This window comes from Cinclus cinclus, chromosome 3, assembly GCF_963662255.1.
Source record: "Cinclus cinclus chromosome 3, bCinCin1.1, whole genome shotgun sequence".
NCBI lineage: Eukaryota > Metazoa > Chordata > Aves > Passeriformes > Cinclidae > Cinclus > Cinclus cinclus.
In genome coordinates this window covers 64,705,886-64,733,536 of record NC_085048.1, presented here as the reverse complement: position 1 = coordinate 64,733,536, position 27,651 = coordinate 64,705,886, and the positions used below count along the sequence as shown (strand labels likewise).

At 39.3% G+C, this 27,651-nt stretch overlaps 1 protein-coding gene across 3 annotated transcripts in view; it reads right to left on the bottom strand.

Annotated features, from left to right (window-relative positions):
• GRM1 (glutamate metabotropic receptor 1) overlaps window positions 1–27,215 on the bottom strand; it is a 177,504-nt gene extending 150,289 nt beyond the window's left edge. For 2 of the 3 annotated variants that reach the window (XM_062490130.1, XM_062490131.1), the window contains exon 1: window positions 26,501–27,200. In XM_062490130.1, the coding sequence (XP_062346114.1) occupies window positions 26,501–27,200 (700 nt within the window). Of the gene's footprint in view, window positions 1–26,500 lie in introns of all 3 variants that reach the window. The other variant, XM_062490129.1, reaches the window with a different exon arrangement.
• Between the last annotated feature and the right edge of the window lie 436 nt (window positions 27,216–27,651).

Below are 27,651 nucleotides of genomic sequence, written 5' to 3'. Positions count from 1 at the left end.
ACAAGTCCAAAAAGTTACTGAGTTACAACATCAGAGCTAAAAGTTCATGACCTTTGAGGCAATTTTAGGTAATACACAATTGTTAGACAATGATACATTCTGTTTATCTGAGTCACATAAACAAGCTCCAGATGTGAATTCTGTTGTACCTGGAATAACAATTAAGTAAGAAATCTTAGTCTTTTACCTAAAAAATTATACCTTAGGGTTTTGTTTTTTTTTACTGTCCTATATCTTATTCATCACAAGAGAAACTGTTTATCTTACTGGAATAAAATCCTGCAGTTTTTTGCAAACCAGAAGATAAACTTTTTCATGGATGCTTCATCAAATCCCTGAATACTGTAGACTTATTATTCAAAAGGATATTACATTATTTTAGAAATAATTGTGGTTTAATTTAAATGCTTGAGAAAAACAGTGACTGCCTTGGTTTACATATCCATTAAAGGTTTTGATGAAAATGAAGATCAATTCAAAATATTATGTGAAACAAATTCATCATAAAAAACAATTTCAAATCTTGAGTTTGAAAGGTTCTATCAATAATAAAGTTGAGGAGAGATACTCATACCATAATTTCCAATTGAGTTCATAACTGTGAGGATTGACACAATATAAATGCTTGAGTTACACGGTGTTAAACGTCATGCCTGCTGCTCAGTGGTGAAATACTTTTCCAAAGGCTAGCATAGTATCTGTATGTGAACAAGTGATTTAATGTTGGGAAGACAGGCAGAGACAGTAAAGCAAATTCATATAAAAGCTGAATTACCAAAAGTAAAAGAACAAATTAGTAGTTTACACAGCTCCCACAGAGACAATATAAAGGAATGAACTCTGCAAGGGCAGCCTTAAGAGCTAGAAATAAGTGGCCAAACAAAAGTAGGAGAAAGTGATAAGCCTGAACACATGAGATAGTGAGATATCACACACAGGGCTGCATCTGTAGTAATTATGTCAAGACAGACATGATTGACATCAACAATAGTCTTTCATTAAAAGCTTTTTATGCCTTCTTTTAATGGACTACTCCCAACTAAGTCTGACTCCTTCCCTCGTAGGCAGCTCCACACAGCACTGACTCCTTGCCCCCTCTCTGCAAGTTTCCTTCTTCCTTCTACACGACTTGCTAAGCCCCAAGCTGTCCTTTACTGAGTCACCTGACCCTGTCTGTCCTTCACACAACACCATCCTACCTTGTCTGTCCCTTGCATAGCCACATGTCCCTCACAGCTAGCAGGCTCCACCACAAAGGACAGCACTCAAACTCCAACTATCACTCATGCCCTCCTAGCCCAGACTTTTAAAACACCCCTCCTCATTGGGCAGGCAAGGCTGTTTCTACTCCTTGGTAATCAGTACAGCTGTCATTCATTGGGAAAGATTGCCTTCTGCACTATCCTTACAAACCTTCTTCTCAATGCACCTGTGCAGCTTTGCGAGGCTGCACCCCAGGGATGACACCTTGGACAGGTTAAGTCCTCCCATACCCCCACCTATGCCCATGTTCAGGAATGCTCCCAGGTCACCTCCTGTGCTCCTGCACCTAAAGGGGGAGGCCTTAGGAATGGCGGGAGGCCCTTGCAGAACTCCGGATGAGGTTCTTAAAGCATCGCACATCTTCGAGGAGATGAGGGCAGTGCTGCTACACAGGCCTGTAAAATTGCTCGTTGGAGGGAAAAGAGAAGGACCTTTTGCTGGGCTAAGAAATAGAAAAAAAGACAAATCATGGAGAAAGACAAAAATATTGGGGTTTTTTTTCCCAAGCATTGTAGACATTGAGCTTCTGCCTCCTCTACAACCAGGGCTTCCAGATAGATCCTGAGGAATGGTGGCTGGGTACTCGCAAGTTGTAGTGACATACAGAAGGTTCCAGCAGCCTTTTGTTCCCAGCTCAAAACAGCCTGAACCCAGGCATGGCATTCCATCATGGCTTCAGCTGCTCTGTCCACAAATAAATGTTCCTGATAAAATGCACTGAGGGCAAGGAGCAGCCCTCTGTCAAAGGCCCACAAAATACCTGCATGGACCAGGGAAGCTGGTCAAGCCCTGCTTGCTCCCACCACCTTGTCTTTTCCAAGATTGTCCCTCTGAGGACCAAAGCCCTCAGAGAAAAAGGGCACCAGCAAAGTGGCCTAGGGGAGATGGCATTGGTGCCACAGCTTGGGGCAGGGCAGAGCCACCAGAGCAGCCATGCCAGGCCTGGATGGGGCAGCTGAGCCGCCCTTGCTCCCAGGGGAGGCTGATGGCAGGGCAGGCTTCTCCACTGCAGCGTGTCCGGGTTATTGGGTGGGAAACCCAGGATGAGAAGAAGGAGAGCCAGGGAAAGCAGGTGACCACAGAGGGAGCAGTGGCAGGTGTGACATGGAGGAGAGAGGCCAAGGCTGTGCATACACTGAGCACATCCAAAAGCAGCAGCTGCTGAGGGCATGGCAGCCGTGCTTGCACAGTTGGCTGTGTAGAAGCTCTCCAGGAACGCTGTGTCAGCTACTGCCAAAGCAGGCTGTGAGGTGGCACAGTGCGAGGCAGATTTGGGTGGCCTGCTGGCCTCAGCTTTGGCACCCTGCTGACAGTGAAGAAGCAAAGTTTTGGCCTTGACAGCAGCCAAAGAGCAGCGTTGACATGGCTGGTTCTGATCTCACATGTCAGAGCCAGGAGAAATACATCTGCAGCTGTGCAAATGTGATCTTTTTGGCAAAAACATTATGGGGGACTCCTCCGCCGTTCTCTGTGGTTGCTCCAGCATTGGGAAACAGCACAACCCCTTGTGTGCCAGCAGTTTTGATGAAGGCATTCATCAAGGAGTGATTTTCAGTGTGTTGAATATTTCTGCCATGACTGAGCCAATAAATGATTGACATAGATGCCTCCTGATCTCCTGACAACATGCGTGGCAGGTCTCGTCTGCACACTATTATATTCCATTTATTTCTCTCCAGCAGCAAATCTATTTTTGACAAAGAAGAGTATAGCAGTTCAACAGATGTACTTCTACCACTGTGAGTGTCAGGAAACCCATCTCTAAAGCTCTGACTGGGCACCATGGGGGTATGTAAGAGACTTAAAAACCATAATTGCCTTAAACACTATTAAGATCACCAAAGGACTTTGGGAAAACTGTATTAAGAAGTTGCTATCATCGAAGTCCACCCTCTCACCATCTCTGTCACCACTATCTCATCCCAAATATGCCTCCTGGATCTGAGGAATTTGGACTGTAAGCTCGCCTGATAGGAACTTGAGATAAAATAAAGGTGGCACTATTGTTCAATTATCTCTGGTCTAAGGAGAAGCAAACAAGGCTGAAAGAGAAGAATATATCAACAAGGAAAGCCAGACCCAGAAGCTGTGCTGAAAATCAGCTCTGGCTGTGTTTGGGGCAGGGAGGCCATAGTCCACAGACTCATTTGCTGAGGCCAGGTTTGCACACTCTCCCCACCAGCCAAGGGGGAGGAGAAGAGTTTTTGTGTGTATGATGGCAAAACCTCTGGTACAGAGGAGCTGAACACCCCAGAGGTTTTCCAGAGGCTACAAGCCAGATAAGAAGCAGACCCTGCAGAGAGTCTGCCCTCTTACAAATTGGCTCAGTTGTAAATCTTCTCCAACCACTGGGAATGTCACATTCATACAGGTCATTCACATGAGAGGCAGGTGTCTTGTTCTAAAAAGGTCATAAACCATCCAAGACCCCAGACCCATTCTTAAGGCCTTCCACAGATCCAGAGTGTGTTGCAAAAGACAGTGTGAATCTCCCCAGTTCAGGGAAGATGCTTGGCATGTTCCCATGGATACCTGAATGTACTGTGTGTTTTGTGGGACCCCTATCAACAAGAGGACCAGAAGTGGAGTGCAAATGAAACACTTCTGTATTCACAAGGGTGGTGAGTATCTTTCTACTTAATCTTCTCTCTGTCACTTTTTTTCTTTCTCTCTCCCACTTTCCTTCTGTTTTTTCTATTTCTTTCTCTCTCTCTCTCTGATCCAAAAGCACAAGACACTACAAATTCCATTTTGGCATTGTATAACCTGACATCACTATCATGCCTCTGGTACGAAATAACATAATGCTCTGTGACAAGATGTAAGCAACAGTGAGTGAGAAGATACTGAATCCTTCAGATGTATAGAATGTTTTCAGGGCAAATATCATTGACCTCTCATATCTAATCCAAATATAAATGACTGAATTGGTGCTGATAGCAAAATACACGTGAAATCAAAAAATTAACAATTTTTCAATTTCTATTATATTGGACACTTTATAATTTCTTCCATTGTTCCTTTCTTTTGTTTTAAAAAAGAAGTTCACTTTGTCTTCAAATTAAAATAATTACCATTAACCTTCAGTAACAAAAATTGGTATTAAGCAGAGGTGTTAAGTTGGCCAAATGTTAAAAGAAAAGAGAACCAAAAGAACAGGGAGGGTACTTAGGACGGCAAGCTCATAAAATGTTCATGTAACTGCTAAATAGATGGAGAGAAAAAATAGGTCTTCTTCAAGAAAAAAATAATCAGCAGTGCAAAGGCCATTGCAAATCCTATATTCCACTGAGGTATCACACAAAATATTTCTGTCTTCAACAAAGCATTTCTGGAACTTAAAATATAATCTGTTAGTCTTTTATAGAAGTCACACAATCTTCTCTCCTCCATAATATTTGTTAGATTTGATGACTGTTATTACAAAACCAAGATTTCATCAAAATAGCATAGCAAATACTGATGCTTCCCCTGCTTTTGTGGAAAGAAAATAATGCTTCTTCTTAAGAGGTAGCTAAGAGATATACAAGTCACATGCTACTTTGGATGGTGTTGGTATGTCCCTTTTATTAAATGTAAATGTTTTCTTTCTTTTTCATGCAATTGAATAATTTGTCTGTATGGTTTGCATGCACTTGTCTTTTGAGGAGCTGATCATGATACTGTGATCTTACATGACACCTTTAATGAAATTAGGTTTGCCTTACTTCTATTTTGAAGAACACTCTGCTGTTAGACTATACGATTAAACCGGATCAAAAGAGTGATGTTTCTGTATGTAATTGTATCAAGAAAAAAACCCCACAGCTGTTTGGAATAGGGAATTTCGGGGCATCTGTGAGTCTGCGCTACAGGAGAACATGAGAGCAGAGATGCTCAAGCACTGGGTGGATCACTTACATGATAGGGATCATGTAGAAGGTGCAGAGTGCATTGAGCTGTTTCCTTATCAACAGTGTTTCTCTGTTTCTAAAATGCTAGTATATTTTTCACCATCTATGTGTTCAAAAAGTAGTGAAAGGTGTTTTTGTTTAAAATATAATCTGAATGCAAATTTCTTTCTCTCTCTCCTTTGAGACTGTCTGAGCCTCAGAACGTAATATTGAAATTAGCCACAGTTCATTTCCTTTGGTTTCATCAGGATCCAGCTCAAGACTTCTTGATCACACAGATAAAACATCAAGGGTGACGAGAGGGAGAAAAGACTGTCAGTCTAAAACCATACACAAATTGTTGTCACAGATTTCAGCCTATTTCCATCATGGATTTGGTTTAAACCCATCTAGAATGCTTACCCAGAGGAGTAAGAAGATAATGTATGCAATATGCACTGATTCCATGAGTAATGCATTGCAGCTCGTTCCAAGCTGTTGCTCTCCCACATGGAGAACAAATATGCCCACCAAAGACAGTCTGGGCTATTTGGGTAACACAATGGCCTCTCTCCCACTGTCACTGCGGCCCCTTCCCAGGCACCGGGCTGAGGGTAGGGTGTGAATGTGGTTTTGATGCATCTGGGAGGGTGAGCACAAATGCAGATGTCTGCTCTTGAAATGTCACCCTGACAACAGGAATTACTGGCACAACCACAAGCAAGACCATTGGCAACAACGAGCCTCAAAATTATCGACAGAATTTGTATTAACTCCAACTACATTTGTTAGACTTTTCCAGAGTCCTCCCTCCTACATAACAACAACTTGTTTCATATTTTATGTGTATGAGATCTTGTGTCTAAGATTAGCTTTTCCTCAAAAACGTATGTCACACTGCTATGGTTTTTCCAAATCCACTGCAATTTTATCCTATACATTTGTCCAGGTTTTAATATAATCAGAAAAGCATATGGTTATGCATATTAACGTACTATGAGAACAAGATGCATCAGGCAGACCTCAGTTTTCAGTTTTGGTAACTTGACTATTAATAAGCTGTTGAGAAGCATGTTAAATGACAGAGTGAGGACAAAAAAACTACTGTTTGAGGATGCAGATTTAACTTATTGAATCTGGGGTTACATGCATATACAAGTGCAAACAGAAGGAGTTGGGTCTTATATTTCTGACAATTTAAAAAATGTTATTGCAACTTGATGCAGACGGGGTCCAAAGGATGGAGGCTGTGTAAACTCGGAGATTTTAATAAGTATCAGCAGGACTTGTTTGCTCACTTTTGCCTTTCTTGGTTCTAACATTCCTCCATATATTCCTTAGGTGCCTGTTGCCTGTACAGATGCAAGGGGACTGTATTTCCAGCAGATATAGCAGTACAGCAGGTCCATGTTTAAAAGCACAAAGATATGGTTGACCAAAACCACCCATAGGCTTTTGGGAAGCTAAGACATAAACCAATTATCTTTTGAGATTAATTAAAAGAATCTTCAGTGTACAGAGTGAAAAACTGTAAGAACAATATAAGAAAACCCCAGGAATTTTTACTGAGCTCTGGAGAACCATCAAATACATCTTATTTATGAGCAAAAGAGCCAAGGCAAGATTACCAAGAATCAGAAAAGACAAATGGCCCAGCAAAAAGCTTTTGAAATATGCTAAAGGTCAGCTGAAGTGAAAGATCTTTCACTTCATCAAGATATATCTAAAAAGGAAATGTATTCATTTTTCTGACCCCTGTATGAGCCATTAACTTAAGAGTTGGACTCAATCCTTGTGGGTGCCTTCCAACTCTGTGACCATTCAGTGACTGTGATTCTGTGAAAAGGCTTTACTCCATAACAATAATAATGGTTGATGACTACTGGCATAGTATTTTTGCATAAGAATTTCCATTTTTACTTAAATAGTTTGTCTGCCCTAACCTTAGGTTAGTGCTTTCTGAGACATTACAAGCTCTTACTAAATTGAAAACAAACATTTCCATGATGGCCCTTTGAAAGAAGTCTAAATTTATCTGGACTGAATATCTGATTTTATTTTTCAAAAACAGAGGCTCAAGCAAATAAATGCTGAAAAAATGAGGGTTCCAGGCATATACAATGCCTCTGAGAATTCTCACAATATAGGATGACAGTATTTCCAAACTGTCTTATTGCATCTTCCTTAGCTAACAAAGTGGGCATATCAAACTAATAAGACATGCTTAAAAAAAAAAAATAAGCTATTAGAGAAGAAACAAAATAGGATCTGATAAAAAATGTAAATCACCAGACTCTGCTACAGGTGACTTCTTATTTAAAAATGATATTTAAAGGTAGTATTTTAATGCATTGTCTGACACTTTACTGCAATTATTAAAAAAAAAAAAGGAAAAAACAGGTAAACTTTATTTACTGAATTAAAATACAGGAATCTCTGAATTAATCTATTGCATAGCAGTTAGCAGCCAAAGGAACTGTATGTGATCATCCTTTTTGTCCTTTTTGTTCACTACGATTTTTTCATTGTTCCCTTGTGGGGGAAAAGCAAACACTCTCAGAAAGACGACTGAGTAGCAGCTAAGGTTCTCAGCACTGAGGTTCTCAGTGGTGCTGGGACCAAGTTTGGTGCCACACTCCAAGTACACCTGCCCGGGGAGAATCACCTGTGAGCTAGTGCAGTGGCCTGGCAGCTCTGTGCCCTGTACTGCTTGCTAAAATAGTTGTGGTTGATGCTTTACTTGTAACCCCTTCCACTCACTGAGCATTAGAAAAGCCTCATTGTAACATCAAATGAATAGCTCAGGAAGAGCAGAGCTTTTATCTGGACTAAAAAAAGCCCCGGCATGATGAGTTTTGCTTGGCACTTCTCAGCCAAAGATTAGAGTTTATCTCAATAACCAGCAAACTATAATGAGTAATAATTATATATGAAATACCTCTGCAATATCTTGTTGCAACACTTACTGACAGCATTGCTTTCAACACTACACTCCAAAGAGAGCTGTAACTTAAGTTTTACAGAAAAATGGCTTGCAAGAGTTTCCCCAACAGCACTCTATCTTCTGTTAAGTCTTATTGGCAGTTATAATAAAATAATGTTTGCGTTTCCAGTGAAAAAGTCCAGCCTGAGACAGGAAAACCTGTTAATAACATAATATTTTAAAATGTTATCACACACATTGCCTGGGAATAGAGGTTAGATGGGACAGTTTTCCTTGGCAATATTAACCAGACTAATTACTTCATTTTTCTTATAATCTAAGAAACTAATGATTTTGCTTATTTTTGTAAGTACATGTCTGACTGTAACAAAAACTACTGATGTTCAAAGATAAATAGATTTGAGACAAAAGAAATCCAAATCTGAATTATCTATTACATTTACATCATAGTACTGGGGGGGTGAAAAAATGAAACATCACTTCCTGAATTGCATCCATTTTAGTTAAATTTTGTTATAGATCTCAGTTCTGTCAGAATATTGTCTGTCAGAATGAATTAATGCAAAATGTAGTACTTCACTTTTAACAAAGAATAAGATTGTAATGGCATTTCAATTTTCCTTCATTCTCTTGTTAGCACTTGATAAATGCACTCTCACAAGCACTGCTGCTCATCTGACATGATGCCTGCAATCTTAATTTAACAAATCAGAAGAAAATGCAAAGGCAGAAAGCTTTCTGACTTTCTCAACATTTCTTGAGATCTTTGCAAACTATTTTTTTTGACAACTTAATTTAAGTAGTTTAGTAGGGGCTCTTTCTCCCCTCCTAAGCAATGTTTTATTCTGAATGGATATTCATATTAATAGATGTTGATGAACATAAAACACAATGTCAATGAAAAACATCTGAAGCACTTCTGTATGTTCATGTATGTATACAGAGCAAGAGACAAACAAGCTGGTTTTGTCTCTTACCAATGGGGTGTTATGAAGTTGATTTTTTAACCACAAATGACCATTTTTCTTTCTTTTTTCACAGAGTTATGGCAGAACACTGCAATTGGAAAAGACACTTCCCCTGAGAAAACTGCTGTGCTTATCATCCTTGAGAAACAAAATACCATTGCTTCTTCAATGCAAAACACAACTGCAGGCATAACTAAAGGCACAACAATGACTCAAGTGGCCAGATGTTGACTGGGCAATCTTTCTAAGCAATGCCATTAGAGATTTTCTATCTTCTGAACATACAGCACCAACAGCCATCTGCTATACAGGGAACTCTGTAACTGGAGCTGACTCAAAGTTAGTCAAAAGCATTAGCAGATGGCAGGAGGGGCCCTGGGATTTAGGGACAGGTGAAAGCTTTGGGGCAGCAGGTTAGTTGCTCCTGGCAGATCCTAAAATGTGGACCCTAAAACTGGGCAGTAGAGCTGGGCCTTCCTCCATCTTTCCCAGTAATCCCTCCCAGCCGCTTTCTTGCTTAGATCTGAACCAGCCTTCATCTTATGGAAAAAAATGAAATTTTGCCATTTGGTTAGTGATATTACAGTCCAAAAAAATAAGAGAGAAGCTTTAGAAGCTTGGAATTTCAGAGAAGAAAGAAAAATGGGACAAAGATGATGGGTCAGTGCTAGAAGGGATTCTGCAGAACAGAATGAATCTTTCAATAAGTTTTTATTTTCTGTATTTTTGGGAAAGAGACAGATAATGCATACATACCAGAGGATGGTGACGGTGTTGATGGTGATGATGAATGGTAAAGTCCCTTCCCAACTCAGAAGGAAATCAAGTGGCAGCTCCAAAAGGCAGGCATTTTTAAATGGATGTGTTCAGGTAACTTCTGACAGAAGTTGCTGACGAGCTTCTGAACTACTAGAAACTATTTTTGATAGCTGTTGGAAGTTGTGAAGTGCCAGAGGTCTGCAAAAAAGGCAGTGCTGGGCAGTATTTAAAAGAGTGAGTTAACCTGAGTAATTACAGATCTGTCAGCCTGACATCCATTTTGGACAAAATAACAGGTTATTTTTTCAGCTGACATGGAATTTGTGTACAAAATAATAAGGGAAAGGGGCAATGTGAGGGTTGCCAATCATTATGTGCATGTGGAAACTAGGTGTTTCTAATTCAGTTATCCAAATAATCTCTTATAATTGAAGTTATAATCTTGGTCATCAAAAGTAATACAGCCAATGCAACACCATTCAATTTCCACAGGACATCTACCTTCATTTTGCGTGAAATTTTGGCTATGAACCTGGAATGATAAGAATCAATACTGCAGACATAAAACAGATTGAAGTCTGACCAGTAGGTTTCAACACACACTTGCAGTAAAGGAACACTAATTGATTGAGTGTCTCTTTATTGTGTCCCATAAGGTTCTGTCCTTAGATTTTACAAGTTAACATTAATCAGTGACCTGGAAAAACAAAAATACAAAAGCATTACCAATCATATTTGCAAATGACCAAAATATTGGGAGACAAGTTACCAATGCAGACTGATCTAAGTGAGTCAGTAAACTGGACATAAACAAAGACATATGCAGTTAAATACACATATAAATTTAAACTCTCAGGAACTAAAAACAGTGCACATAAGAGATATTGGAGTCCATAACGGGATGCAATTACTGGCGTGGTAATTATAACAGATAATCACTGGAGTTAATGCTGTGACTAAAACACAATAGAATTGGGGTTTAGTTATTTAAATGTGTGGTACTGTAGTAATAGAGATTATACTACCTTAAGATTAATTCACAGTATTACAACTGCTTCTGCACTGATACCCAGCATTACAAGACAATGGAAAAATAGTGAAATCTCAAAGACTAGCCATCAAGATCATGAAAGGCAGGAAGATGTGACTTAAAGTGAGCCATACAAGAGCAGAGTCTCCTTCCCAAATCAAAAACAAATAAATAAACAAACTCCAAAGCAGCATCCAAAAGTAAAGAGTTACGCAGGTTTTAATTGTAGAAGAAACTAAATTCTAGAACAACATTTTAAGAGAACTATTGGTATTAAGGAACTTACCAGGTGGGATTTCAGAGTGAGTTAAGTGCACACATACAATTAAACAGTGTAAGCAGTCTTTGAAGAAAATTTTTGGAGAATGGTGTGGTTTTTAAGTTGAACTTTGTCTTGGGAAACTTCTGCTCAAATGGCACTAATGCTAGACCTCTGTCTCTACGCTAAATTGCTATACTCCTACTCTATATTCTTAAAATATATCTCCTATTTCAAAGCAGTTAAAGTTCTCATAACACCACAACTTCTACAACCCTTGGTAACAGCTTAAAAATGGAAAAACTTTCTATCTGAAGTGTATGAAATGTCATTTATCTGTAATATATTCCTATACCTCATCAGTACAGTTGGTCAGACAGGTATCCAGGCTATTTAAGCACAAAGCATGCAACATGGAAATTGCCCATAAAAGTGCTTTAGGCTCTAAATAAAGATTAAATAATTTTACACTTCTAAGTCCTTGAGTGGCTAGAGTTTGAAATGCTAATGCCATTATGTCTGAGTTATTAGTTGTGAAAGTTTCAGTGTGATGTTACAAACTCAAGTAAGGCTCTGCAGACGTAAAAGATCAAATCAAGCAGTTCAGCAATTAGAGCACTCATCAGAGAAGTGGGCAATATGGCCTCAATTTCAACGTGAGAGAGTAAGAAAATACATCTTTCACATAAGCTTAATCACTGAATAAGGTGTTTCTTAAGCTGGATTCTACTGGATTTGGCTGCAATGGAAGAAACTGCTTATACCACCCTGTATGGGGCTGTATTTTGGATTTGCAGGGAATAACGAGCACATAAATAGTTTTTGCAAAATACTGCAGTGTCACATTTCACAGTAATGCTTCAAAAAGTGGTAATCTCTTCCTCTCAGGGAAAAGTTGATCTATAACCTCTTCAGTTAGTGTGATCAGTGAGATAACACTCATAATAAGAACCCCTAGCATGTGTTCTTTCTTGACTCTTAAGAGTAACCCAGGATAAAACATTTTCATAATATTGAAATAATTTCAGTTGTCCAAAGCACTTTTCTATAATAAATACAGTAATTAATCACTTATCTCTAATGCAAAGGTGCAGCCAATCACAATTTCAAGGTGTGTTAGGCTTAAAGTGAAACATATCTTGTTTTGTTTTGTTCTCTTCATTGAACTGTGACACTTTTCTAGTGGGTCTACTCCTAACTGGCAGTGAGCAGAACTTCTTGCTACATATAGAACTTAAACCCTCCAAGTAAAACCAAAGTTGCAGAAATTAAGGGTAAAGCATCTGTGCTTGCAGGTGTGCTCCACTCCTTCCCTTTTTTATCGAAATGTATGCTTTTGCCTATTGGTGCTCCTGACTACAGTACAGAGAACACCCTTTTTCCTTTATTCTAAGTAACAATGGGCTTTGATACCACAAAGATCATTAGTAGCAGCATAAAGTTTCCTGGGGAATGAAATTCAAATATACATTACAATGGAGCCATTCTTTATAGAGATTTACACTTTTAGACTGTATCCCTGAAATCTTTCTACACAGAAATAAGGCAAACTGAAGAAATATTGTTTCTATTTGTAAGATGTACAGGCTTTCCTTCATCTTCCATGTTTTATAGCCCTCTTTCCTCATATACATGTACAGTTTGCTTATATGCATGTATATTTGCCTTGAAATTGTATAATAATTAAACCTAAACTGCTTCCTACAGAAATCAATGGCAAAACTTCAATAGATATCAATGAAATGAAATAGAAATTAATCTTATTCTTATATTAAAATAATCTAAAGGGGGGGAAAGCCAATTATGATCTAATTGTAATGACTACAAAGCTTTTTTCAAATTCTCTGCCTGTGTGAAAACGTAGTTTACAGGTCAGCTCAGGCATTTAGTTTTTTTCAGTCCAAAAAAAATGCACTTGCTATTGACCAAGAGCATGATCATACACTGTATGCTTCAGAGATGCTTATGCCTAGTTTTGCAAACTACAAAAATCTGGTGGATTTTTTGAAAAAAATTCTGTTTCACAAAACATTGTGGGTTCCAAATTTTAAATTAGTATTTGTTAGAGACTAGACAATTTAAGATAGTGTCCTTCGGAGTTAAAGCTTGTAGAAGTATAAGAAGTCTGGCAGCAGCAAAAAATAGGCCTGGCCTTTTACATCAGAAGTCTTTGTGTGACAGAGACACAGAAATAGTTTCCTTCTTTTTCTGCTTTGTGTATTATTTTCCTGCAAATATTATGATAAAAGAGCTGCCTAAGGTCAAGAATTTAAGCACATACAAATTAGGACTCTAAGATTATTCATTATAAAAGAGAGAGGAAAAAAATCCAGGTGACATTTACCATAGTGTAATCCAGTATAGCAAATGAGTAATTAGAGCAAAACAAACAAAATACTTTAAAATAAATCATAGTTTTTTTCATGGGTAAATGCAATTAAGTTTCAACGATCACTTACCTGCCTACTTGCTTTGATCTTCTATTCACAAAATCAGAAAATAATCAGAAATTAGAAAGTCAACCTAATCAGTTAGCTCAGCACTCTACTTTAAGAAAGAATGCAGCAATTAACTTTTCCTGTCACTTCAAAATAGCATATCCAAAATCCTGCCCTTTTTCCCCAGGAGGTTGCAGCCTGTCTTTTTTTAACCCACTCATCAATTTTCATAATCTCTTGATATTCACAGTTCTAAGGCTCTTTGGTTTCCTCCTAGACTAACACACGACAGAGTCCCTTAGAGGTTTATAAATGTCTGCTTTATCAGTATAAAGACTGTCTTTAATGTGAGATAAGCACACCTGACCTCATCTCTTGTAAGGCACTGGGCACTGTTGTGATGCCATCTACTCCCAGAAGCTGCATTGTCTAAGTATGTGGTAAGATGTTGCCCTCCCTAATCCAAGTCTTTAAGTTAAGGGAGCATTCACTTGCCATTTGGAACCAAGCAAGAGCATTCTGCACCTTACAGGATTGTCACACAGCATCATCACAGCATCAGCCAAATTTCAGTCAGTAACTCCTGTTGACTTCATTAAAGTCAAACCATAGTTCTGAATACAGAATTTTTTTTCCAGAACTTTGAAGACAATTCTATTATTCATATGTCCTTAGGACATGAACTATAAAAAGCAGTTATGTGACTGGATATTCATGGTACAAGTGCATTCCTGTTTCTCACTTCACAGACAACAACACATCTATGCCAAAGGTGGAATGCATTATTTCACATCTATTCGGACTCCGTAGAAAAGTCAGAACTAGATGTGACAAGGACAAAAGACTTTACAAATATGGCTATACTCCAAGTTGCCTTGTAAAAGGACATCAAGATTTTCATTGCATGAAGGGATTGTGTTGTAACATGTTGGTTGGGGTCTGAAAAAAAAAGAAAATATTGATGCCATATTATATGTGTTAAAACAGATAATCAGAAATTCAGCACTGAATGAATTTCTAGAAAAACTACTGAGTAAGAATGTTAATTAACCTAGCTGTCAAGTTCTTGTTTTCATTCATAGTGGTTTTTAATCCATTTACTTTGCATGGGTTGTCATATGAATTAAATAATTTTAGGTAGAAAGAAGTATCCTAATTGGTGAGACCACTGGAAAATGTCATTGCATCTTTTTAAAAAACCTGCTGCTTTCTTCAGTCACAGGGGCCAACATTTAATGAGAGAATAAGTGAAGTATAAATTCCACATGAAAATTAAATTTCCCCCAAGCAAACAGAACTAGTAGGAACTGAAGCTCTGTAGTCTAAGGGTAAAAGGAATTACAGGCACCAACTGCTGACGAGAGGACAAATACTGACTTTAAATACTGTACGTAAGCTGAAACAGTAGGCTGAATTTGATTGATGGGATTATTTTGTCCTGAGTTTCTCTTCCTCTACAATCTGTATCCACAGCACAGAATGCTTTAGATGTTTATAGGTAGCTGAATAAACAAAATATTAAGCTACTCTTTACATAAAACATTTTTCTCACCCCCTTACATTATTAAAACTATTCACAAATTAACAAGATTTAGTGATAAAAGAATGTTCAGCTCTTATTATCTGACCACCTATCAAATTCTAGCCCATATATTTGCTCCAGATCCAGCTGTGCTGTGAGATGCAATTCAAATATAACTGTTCTCAAATATCTGCAGCTAATTTTGATTAGACAACATCAAAAGTTTGAACTTTCCTTAGTCATTTATCTCAGTGATTAATCACCAGCATAAGTAAAAATATTGGTCTTCTTGTTTAATTGGAATTTGTTGGCTTACCAGCAACCAGTGCGTGTTTTGCATTTAACCATTAGGATGCAGAGCACTGTAGTTCCCAGTGGCTTTGTTTGCTTGGAGGAAATGAAGCATTTTTGACACATAAAACTACATCTCATTTTGAAAAACCAGACAGATTAAGCTGGTTTGAATTCCTGCTATTAAGCACTTTTTTCCCAGCCTTCAAATAATTCAGTTTTATCCCTGTCTCTTTTCAATATTTTAATATTGATTTTTAAAAGTTGACAATAGAACTGAACAAATACCAAAATTGAAAATAATAATCCTTGGATTGATGTGAAGTTCCCAGTTTCTCAAGGATGACATTAACTTTTGGGTTGGGAATTTTTTATATATATCTCCTCTACAATCATGAAGTGTGTTAGGACTTCTTTCAAGGACACAATTCTCCTATGTAAGCTGCATTTGATGGTCACCCTTTACTTGCTGAGATCAGTGTGCTGAGTTTAAATTTATGGGACATCTGTTTTTCTGACATTGCACAGTGCTTTTGAAATAAAAATATTCTGTAATACTGACTCAGTGCTTGAAAAGAAATCTAAGATACTTGATCTGCACTTTCAATCTGTAACTACCAAGTTTGCATTTTCATTAGGGAATAAAATCAGGTTTGTTTGAGAAGAGCTATTCTTCATAGCATCACACTGATTGGCTTTCATTTAATTACAGTTTTTTGTCAGCTGAAGTCTGCATCACCATCTTACTATTATTCTAGGGATTACTGTCTTGGTAGCCAGAGCTATCTGGCGTATCTCATTTGTCTTTTGTGTTTGGATTTATGGCATAACTCAATATTGTCCACTTTTGGTTGTTCTATAATATACTGAAATCAATATTTTTGACTCACTCAACTTCACAGCATCAGTTTTGCACATTGCTGTCTCAATACCACTTTTACTACATCCTTATCCTACCCCTTTTCAGGATGCTAACACTGAAGAACATTACTAGGGCATGGTTAGGGGCATATGTTTAATAGAGTATTGTTTATCTCTTTCTGAGTTTGGTGACAAATCCTTAAGGAACTCCTGGAGAACCTTCCTGTTGTAATGTCATTTCCAGGTTGGCACTATGTGGAAAGGGAAGGAATTCTGCCTTTAAATGACACACACCAGCACCGTGTCACTTAATATGCCCAGACTGAACTGTCACGTGTTGGTGTCCTGGTCTAACTTGACAGTGTACAAAGAATTATTTGAGTTGTGCCAGTATCCACCTGAAAGAGGAAGGTTAACCCTACTTAAGAGGAAATGCAATGACACCTGAGAGCCACAATTGTAGTGCCTTCAGGGTGGAAGGGAATAAGAAATGACTAAGTGACACCCAGTCTACTGGGGCTGCTGTCACGCTCATTCCCCCTTCTCAAAACCTTCAACACTTTTGTTTCAGTGGAGCAGCTGTCCCAGCTCAGCACTTTGCTTCCTATAGCTGATAGCTGTAGAGTTTTTAATCCAATGATGAATGGGTTTATCCTTCCAGGAAATATGGCCTGGAAAATAAGGGCATCCTCCAAAAGAATGCTGTCAGCCTGCGACTGTAACCCTTTCTGAATAGTTCAATAGGAGTGCATTTTTACTTTCCAGTCTCTCAAATAATCCTACAGTTTTCCATAACACAGCATTTCTTAACAGTACTTCTAACATTCAGTTTCACATATTTGCTGTTTTGGCAAGAGACTGGGATCTATTCCTGTGGGACTTGCAGTTAGGGAAATACATTCTCATTAGGAGGATCACCAATTTCAATTTCCAGCATGATCTTCTACTTGTCAAATTTCCATTTGCTGAAGCCTTTCCTCAACACTACATGGTTAAGAAAGGCTTATATGCAAGTTTCAAACATTTTCTCACTTCCTGACAATTAATTGCAAATTTATCTTTTATATTCTACTCCACCTAGGAAAAGATATTCAGTGTTCAATGGAGCCTGGCCAAAATTTTAAGAGAGTATTCATGAACACTTATTCAGATTTCCAATAGTTGTCATTTCAGCAATATTCATGTCTGGTTGTTATTGCTGTTTTCCAGGATGAGTTTTGTTTGAATAAATGTCTGGGAAATTACTAGCTTGTACAAACCCATCTGTATTGAGAGATGAATAAGGATGAATGTTACTAGTGAACAACTGCATTTAAGAAAATGAAGGTTTGTTCCTCAGACATTTTGCAAAGTGAAGAAAGTATTAAATTCACTAGGGAACTTGAATGGGAAGAACAAGACAGCCTCCATCTAGTAGGAAGGAAAATGTTATGAATCTGAATATCCTCTAATATCTATGCAAATCCAATAAACACAGTTTTGTTTTTGCACAATTTCACACTACTTCCAATTAACTATGGCATACACTTGGATGTGAGATTCACAAGCCCTGCAGATTTTTTTGGCTTTTTGAGTATTATCAGCTCAATAACCTGAAAAGACATCTGATGGCCGTGCTGAGCTCCATTCAGGATCCACTAGACTCAACAGAGGGTCACCAATTAACTTCAATGAGCATTTGATAGGAGCCTTGTTGCTACACTTGCCCTCTGCACCAGCACAGACATGATGTTCTCTTCTTTGTCTACCAGAATGGCCAAATGCCCATGCTTAAAATATTACTGTCAAATTTTCAAGAGACTTATAAATCATTGATGGTTGTTAACATAATTCAAATATCCTTTATGAAGTTCATTTTTAATAAAAATATTAAAGAGAGATTGTGAATGAAAAATGTTTGAACAAAGGACTGTGATACTGCAGAACAAATGACATGACTTGTCAGTAAAATGAAGTATCTGTCTCACCGGTTTTTGATAGACACAAGCCACCTGTGCTTGTGACTTAGCAGTGGCTCAGCAGAAGAAGAAACAGCCTGTGATGCACAATGCTTATGTCACAAAATGCTATTAAGACACTCTGTCTCTGTAGGTAGTAGTGCCAGACTGTAGGTTAAATAATGGAAAATGAAGGAAAATCTTGCATACTGTGTATTGCTTTCTTTTTCATGTACTTCCATGTGTTACTCATTTGCTCATTGAACTCACAAAGGAAGAAGCAACTCTTGACTTAGTCTTAAGCCATACACAAACTGTTAAGATCTAACTATCCAAAAAGGTAGTCTGCAATTGTGACTGTACTTTATTGATATTTGGACAGAAAAGAGCTGCATGTGAAATTAAAAAATCAGTAAAAGTAATCTTTAATTCAAAGCAAAATAAATTATACCAAGATGAGAAAGCTAATTTCAAGGACATTAGAAGGAGTAGCCAAAAGAGTGAAATACTAAAAAAATCACATGAATAGTAGTCAGGAATATGTGAGAGGCTGAGAGCCAAAGTTCCAAAAGATTCAAAAAAGCTGGCATGATAAAGCAAAAAAGTAAATTTTGTAATGCTATTAAAATAAAGAAAACAAAATAAAATTAAAACAAATACTTTGAAAAGTCTAAGTTGTGTCCTAATGAGGGAAAGGAAACAGAGTATACCTTAACAATTGAAATACAAAACCATAAAAAAACTAAGATGAAACAATTCTGTAAAGGCACAGAATCTAATAACCCTCCATTCTTCAAATATTCAAGAAATGGGAAACTCGCCTGATATTCAATGATAACCAATTATATAAAGAGAGCACTCAGGGAAGATAAAACCACAACAGAAAAGTTAAATTAATTCTCTCAGTCTGCATTGCCTGTGAAGGCAGATAGAACAGATCTCACACAAAGGTCATTCCTTATGTAGGATAGAAACCAACCATTGTCTCAGAGTGTCATTAGAATGTGTTTTAGAACAAATCCAAATTCATAAGGTGGACTTCAACAAATTTCCAATACCAGCTCGTTTTTATCGTGGCATGTTAACACCAGCTACAGGGGCCTTAGCACAAAAACAAGCAGTAAAGTAGAAAAATCAGTTTTATATTTTCATGTATCAGTTTTCATTTTTAACTGAATTTCTGGAGAGTAGAGATGCATAGAGGGTAATCCAGTGAACAACAGACATGATATTTTTGCAGACTTCAGATATTTCTTCACAAAGCTAATTGGTGGGAACAACAACAAAACAGTATTATGGTGCAAATAAATAAATATGCCATATCAGGGAAAAACTAACATAACTTTTCATTAAAAAACCCACATATCTCAGAAGCTAATTAGACTTCTTTTTTTGAGCAGCTAACCATATGAGTAATACAATCACTATAGAGTACTTAGGATTTAAGAAAGCTTTTGATGAGGTCTCTTATTAAAGTCTCTGACAGAAATAGAGGTAATACAGGATATAACAGAAGGTCCTGGATTAGTAATTGGCAAACAGATAGGAACCAAAGTGTAGGAAATAAAATTTGTGTTAATAAATTAAGAGTAACACACATGAAGATAACCCTGTGTGTAATGGCCTCTGAAGTAAGCCTTACCATTTAAGAACAAGGTTTTATGATAATTTTAAGGTATTTTCTGAAAACATACATTCAATGCATGGTGGTAATTATAAAATTAATGGTCTACTGAAAGTTTATCAGGAAAGGTCTGAGAGCAAAACTGAAACTGTTCCCTCACAAGGGAGTTTAACAATGGTGTACCCTCACCCTGAATACTGAATACAGCTCTGCTAACCCATATATCATTATGGAATTAGAGGTACAGAATAAGGAACGGGATTAACAAATGAAGAACAGTTTTGTATGAACTTCTGAAGGTAATGCAGTTATCAAAGAACTGTTTTAAGTCAATAACAGGAAACATTTGTTCAGACAAGATGCAGTTAATTTATAAGATTGAGGGAGAACTTCTTTACCATGAGTGTTACTGAGCACTGGAACAAGCTGACCAGAGATAGTGGAATCTCTTCTCCAGGAGATATTCAAAAGCCATCTGGACAAAATCCTGAGTAAGCTGATTTAGTGAACCCTGCTTGAGCATGGATGCTGGATTAGATGACCTCCAGTGGTCTGATCCAACCTTAACCATTCTGTGATACCCTGAAGACCAAAGTAGAAATTATACAAAATGGGATCGGACAAACTTCTAAAGGAAACATTCTTTGGAAACATTCTCCACTGGAACTGTGGAGGCATGCTTTGTCCTGCTCTTGTTTCTTTTCATATTCAGCCTGTCTTTAACAGCCAACTTTCTGCTGGCAAACCAGATTTATAAATTGTTCTTTAAGACGTACCTTAGTTAGTAATAATAGTAATAGTAATAATAGTAATAACAGTGTTTGAGGAAACACTAGAAAAATTAGACTGCAGACCTGAGCTGGTTACCAGCAGGATGGCATTTGTCCCTTGCACACTCCTCTCTAATCATCTCTGGTGATAATCCTTAGCATTCCTTAGATACCCACGAGTGAAGGGACAGTTTATTTAGGTGCAATCATGTCAAATCAGTTCCTGACCCTCTAGTTCAGACTGCAGGCACAGGTATTAATTGCTACCATCTGTGACAGTGGCTTATGCAGCAAGCATTCCTGACACCCAGAAGGTAAACTGAAATCCCTGTACTGCTTTGCATGGGTCAGGGAGCCCCAGTTAGTAATGACTTTGATCAGCATTTTTCAGGGCTGCACGTGGCAGGTGCAATGCTTCTGGTCTCTCACTACAGTTATCAATTCACTGATGTATCAGGCCATTAAGGAATTTTTCTCAGTGGGTGACACTCCTTCTGTTATATGATTTTACTCCACATAGCTTTTTGTTTTCTGCCTGAAAAACTTCAGTACAAGCATCTCCATGTCATGAGCCATAGGTTTGAAGGTATATTTTAGAGGTATTTTCACATAGCTTCTTGAGAAAACTGGTCATTTAACATTTTTTAAAGTCTTCAGTGAGACAAGAAACCTGCAAGAGTTAACAAGGATTGCAGGACATAAAAATCTGATAGCAAGGGCATAATGTAGGAAAAAGTAGAAGACAAATGAACACATTGTGCTGACTGATAAATATGAACTCTAGCAGTATTGCTGAGAAGGCAGGTGCAGAAGTTCGATGAACCTTTTGAGCTGACATAACTCATGCAACTGCCAGTTGTGTAGTTGAAAAGCTATACTATTTGTGAATTTAGGAGTAATGAAAAGCAATATATTTTCAAATTTCTCTTGGTCTCCATAGTTTGTCACCAGCTATAATTTTTCCAGTGTTAATCTATGTAAATTATTCTCTCAGCACCTTCTAATTAATACAATTAATGCATTCAGTGTAGGGATACTTGTTTTGAAACTAATTTCTGTTTTCCTTGAGACATATGCATTTCCTTTTTTTCCTGTCACAAAGCCTCTGAAGATGATTAGTGAAGCAAGGTAAACCCAGAAAAATACAGATTGAAATATGCATTTATGAACACACATCTCAGCACAATCCATACCACCACATGAGCTTAGCCTTTAAGACATTTTTGTAATTGTTGGTATCTATAGAAACATTTGCACACTCTAAAATTTCAAACATTTGGACTGTATTTCCTTCTCACTGCTGCTGACAATAATTTTATCAAAAATTATTAATCATTGAGTGATACAATAGAATTAATAGAACATCATTAGAAACACCTTCTGAGAAATTAAACATAATTCTATGAAAATCATTCATTTGAGCTATTTGATCAATATAGCCCCACTTACCTTTAAAAATAACTATTATCTTCTAGAATATCTAAAGCTACTTTAGTGGGTTCTACTGAATGAACTTATTTCTTGTGAAATTTGCAATAAAGTGCAGGACTCTCTCTTTTCCATCCTCTTTCTAACTTACAGAACCATGTTTATGAGTTTCCTGTACGATGGATAGTGTGCAGCAGTCAGGTTACCAAAAATCACTGTGAAGATAATATACTTACCATCTACTTTGATTTGATAGTCTTTACAGTTGTGCCATCTGCTTCATCATAGTTTATTCTAAGCCTTATACTCAAGAAAAAGGAACAGCCTGGCAATACAAATCTGACAACATTTAATCAAGACCAGGAACATCTCACTGTTCTCTAAAATTAATTTCTACACAGTCCAAATTTGGTGCAATTATCTTAATCATTCCATTTCCAAAGTTGCTTCTGCAAAGTTTGCATGTTAATCTGTTGGAATGGAAATCTTGTTTATATGGGGGTATTTGTACAATAAAGTGTTAGCATGGTCCATAAATTGCCAACAGCATTCAAATGAGCACTCACATACATTTTATGAGGCTAACAGGTAGGCAGTGATTGAAATGAAATCCAGGTACAGACACCAAGTATTTCTATTTGCTTATTCAGAAGTGAGGTACTTAGAAGATGAGGTGATAAAAGGAGTACTTACACCATCACCTCTCCTGCTCCATGTACAAGAGGAACAGATAAAAGTGAGGAATTTGGTGGAGAGTTCATGCTGATCACTAGCCAGGGTGAAGGTGTCTTGTGGGTTTTGGAAGCCAGTGTAGCCTACAGCTACCTCATAACCATTCTGCATTTTCTGGTGGCAACTCCAGAAATTCATTAATTTCTCCACCTTCAGCATGAAAGTAGCACAGCCGTGGTGCTCACCATCTCTCACCTCATTCCAGAGGCAGCCTCGGGGCTCTTCCTCAGGAAAGGAAGAAAGTGTCCCCTGTAATTCCTCACAGTGTTACAAAATGACTAGTGGCTGCCTGGTCTAAGTTGAGAATAAGACCTGACTCTGAGGTTATCTTGCTAAAGACCAGAATATCTCACTTGGAAAGTTATCCTTAGCAAGTGCCACTCCTTCTGCCCTTTATCACACCAAGGATTGTGCCCAATTTAACTCATGTACTTTTTTTGATGCCTTTGATTTCTGTAGGAAGTTTTGGCTCAAAGGTAAGCATCCGCTCATGTGCATTTCAAGATAAGAATCACTTTCAAGCCTAAAATCTGAGATTCAGAAATGCCAAGAACTCCAACACTGAATTATCTTTGAAGAAAACTTAAAAAAATAATAGCCTTGAAAATGCTTTGTGACTACTATATGGTTATACAGCCTTACACTGACAGATGCACAGATTTGTTACAGGACTAAATGACTGTTGCCCACTCTGGGAAAAAATTGGCTCTCACGATGGGCAACTATGCTCAGCTGAGCTACATAATAAAATAACTAAACCTCTTCCTTTCTTCTTTAATGTAGAGTTTTATATGTAAATATCAATCTAAAAAGAACAACGTGCTATGTGCACCTTTGAAAACAGATTTTATTGACTGACTGAGAAGTTTTCTACACAGGTAATGTTTGTACTTCTTAATAAACCACTCTGTAAAAATTCCCAATAGGTCTGTCACATCTCCATGCATCTTCACATACTGGAGTGTAGAGACTGTGTATAGATAAAAGTCATCATCACTAATTACTTATCATATTGACACAGGAAGGATAAACTTCCATGTCAAACGCAAACTACTTAAGGACATCACCCTATATGGATGACCTCTTTATGTTCATTGTTATGGCATGTGTAGGCTCCACGTTAAGAAACTTGGGCAACAAATTGTGGGGTATTTATGTCTGATTATCATCAAAGCTATCATTGTGTACCCAGGTATTGGTTTGGGCATTCAGCCAACTTCAGTTAGGTTGCAGGAGCCGAGGAAAGGTAAGAAGAGGAGTTGGTTTGTTGGCTGGGAATGGGCTCATCTCTCCGGGCAGTTTCCATCACCCTGCGAGGAAGGTGGCTTGCTGACACAGGCGGTCAGTCAGCTCAGTGGTCTCACTGCATCCCCTTGTGGCTGGGCGCCTGCAAGAGCTGAACATTGTCCACCCCCGTGAGAACCAAAGATCAGGTAGGAGATAAGCAGCTTTTCTGCTCTGGAAAGGGGGCCACACTAGATCTGGAGCACCTAGAAGGGGAAGGAGTTAACTTCTTCATAGCGTCAACTGTGCATTTCCTAGAAATGCACCACTTCCTCACAGTCCCTGCTGAAGAGATTCTCCAACCAGTGATACCCTGGAATTCCTCCCAGAACGTTTTGCAGCCCACCATAAAGACAGTGTAGAGGCCTATGAGTAATTGTGGAGGAGGAATGTTTCTGACTACACTTTACCCCCATATTTCCAAACATAGCATGGATGGAGCAGCTCTGCTCACACAGACTATTATTCAGAGTGGCTTTGTGTTGTCTGGGAAGAATGATTTCACCTTTAACAATGCAGTGAATGCATGGATTTGAAACAACAGAAATGCAACCATTTACACCGTTTTTCATGAATACTAATTTCAATTTAAATAGAAGGGGGAAAAGTCTTTGGAATCTACCCAACAACAATTGGGTGGGGGTCAATAACATGTCTGTCTGTAAAGAAACGCAAGAATTGATGCTTGTTACATAATTTCAGTGACATTTTTTGGCTCGAATTTAACAATAAATGAATGGCAGACACAGATTAATAATGAAAAAGCAAATCTGAATCTCAAGCTGCATGATCTGTAAAATTGTTGTGACCTCTCCTAAGAAGAGTGTTGGCCTGTGGGTTACCCCTATTTTCAGAAGTATCACTTCAGAAGTCTAAAAATATCTTGCAACAATTATTTTTCATCAGTCAGAAACATTCATAAAAATAGGTATCTAATTAAAATTTCTCACAAGCAATGACTGAAGTTGCTGCTTGTAATGATCTTTTTTTTTAAAAAAATGAGCCTTCAGAGGGTGTCATCTTTTCCAAGCGAGGCAAGGTCCACTAATGTTAGTAGGAGTGGGACAGAGAGGCAGCTAATCCCTTGAAGCAAATCCTCAGGCACAGCAGAGCACCCCAGAGGGTGCTCTTGAAGGGAGAGATGGCTATTTAGATCAACAAAGAATTTACCCCTTTCATGTTTATTTGTCATCCTGGCCTTCCACAGGATCTAATCATATCTGTCAACAATAGAGAATCTTAATAGCTCATGTTGGAGTCTTGCTAGCAGCTCATTTTCTCATCTGAACAGGGCATAAATGAACTGCAAATGTCAGGTCATTGCTTCATGCTCTCAGTTGTCCCCCAGCCCCCTTAAATTGCATCACTTTCTGCTTTGGTATCCAGATCAATCCAGTTGCCTTCTAAATGTTGGAAATATGGAGATTATTTTATCTTTTTTTTCATCACTATATGTGTTCTTACCTCATTTTACTTAGTCATCTCTGTGAGAAGGAAAGATGTGGAGTCAGCTCAGTAAATACAGGGAATCATAAATCAAATCCATACACTCAGATAACAGAACACGTGCAAAGCTATAGCAGTAACGTGGTCAGATTTGCAATTTTATACTCAGAAACCCCATTTTGAGGACCACAACTGTACTACAGAAATACCACAACAATATATCACAAGAGTTTATTTTGTATCAAATGTAATTACTGCTGCAATTTATGTTGGTCCACCTAGCCTGGCTACAAACCAAGGTCTCCCCTTTAAAACAACCATACTATTGCTATTTTTCTTTTGATATTAAAAATTAAGAAGACCTGTTGACTATGAACAGGCTGTGCAGAGTGATAGCTTTGACTGTTGCTCAAGTTGCATGCAAGCTGCATGAGCCCCTGCCTACCCTTTCCCACGGCACCTGGCTTTGCAGGGATTACCTGGACAGGGAGGGATTTTCAGGTTTCTTTCCTCTCTGTTCGCAGACCCAGGAGAACAGTTCGCACGCAGCAAAGCCAGCAACTAATTCTGGAGTCCCTGCCGAGCCCTGATTCCGTTTTGTCAAACTCCCCGCGATGGCAGCGACCGAGCTCATCATCCCCACGGTCTCAGCAGCCTCACGCACCTGCCCCGGCCCAGCCGGAGGGGAGAGGCTGCCCGCCTCAGATCCAGCTGCTCACACCTGTTAACTTTTATTTACAAGCACGCGAACCACACTGCGTGGGAATGGGAACAGGGCCGGGACCGCCGGGGAGACGCCCGATCTCTGGCCGGCGTTCCTGCTCCGCCGAGCCCCTCTCCCGCTGCCTGCAGCCGGGGCCCCCTCCGCGCCGCCGGAACGGCACCCCCTCATCCCCCTCTCTTCTCCACGTTCGCCTCACGGTGCCCGCGGGCGGCAGGGGCCGGCGCTCTCCCGGGGAGGAGCCCAGCCCCGGGCGCGGGTCCCGGCGGGTGACCCGGCTCAGGCGCGTCCTGGCGGAGCCGCCGCGGAGGGCGCAGCGCCCCGGTGAGGGGGGGGCTGCCCCATACCCACCTTCCGTGTGCACGGCGGAGACGTAGGTCCAGTTGTAACGCTTGACGATGTCAAGCATGGCCCTGGCTTGCAGCGTGTCGGAGGGGACCACCCTGAGGAAGTACTTGTACAGCGTTTTGTCGCTCAGGTCGATGCTGGTGGCGGAGTAAGCGATCTGGGGGATGTCGAAGAGCTGGAGCAGATTTTGGACTTGGATAGCAACTGAGCTGGAGCCGGGACCGATGACCCCCGCGATGGGCTTTTTCACTCTGCTCTGGGGCTGGGTCTGCGAGTCGGAAATGCAGCGGGTGCCTCCATCCCTGTCGTCCCTGATGGAGATGAGAGAGTCCCGTATGAACTCGATGCTCTGCTCCAGGGCCACGGAGGAGTGCCAGCACGAGTCTCGGATCTCGCTGCCCAGGGTGATGTTAGGTAGCAGGACCGGATCTGCGTTAATTTTATCCAAAGTGTGAAACATGGCTTCGACTCTCTGGATGCCGTATTGCTCCCGGATTTCCCCGCACTTCCTCTCGGGCACTTTCTCGGCTGGCGGCTGGTGATGGACGGAGAAGAGGGCCCCGATAATGACATCCCCGTCCATCCGAGCCACCGACCGCTGTGAGGAGGCTGCAGAGAGAAGAACCTTTCGACCACCACTCTTGGGCAGCACGTCCATCTCCAGGAGCAGAGCAGGAAAAAAGACCAGCAGCACACCAATCATTTTGTTGCACGATGTGATCCAGACCCAGGTTACGAATTTCATGGGTTCCCCTTGCCTGCACATGGTTTAAGGACATGTAGGAAATGGCATCTGCTTCTCCCCGACGACGGCCAGGTTGATCCAAATACCATCACAGGGAAGCCTCACAGCATCACTCTTGAAGGTTCCAAGACAGCCGTCATCCTAGTGACTTTTAACCTGGTGGCATAGAAAGAGGGGATAAAACGGGCTAACCAGGAAATTGATGTCAAACCTGAGCTCGATAAAGCAACCCCGCACGGTTAGAGATGACTGCTCTCTTAAAAGCCCGAGGCAATTTGCTTCGATAAGCCTCTCAACAAGAAGTTTCAAGAGGGATTAAATAATGTATTTATTTGCCTTGATATACGATCATGTATACTCATATGCTGAGTTTCTACAGTCCTTTTTGCGCCTGCTTTTCAAGACAAGG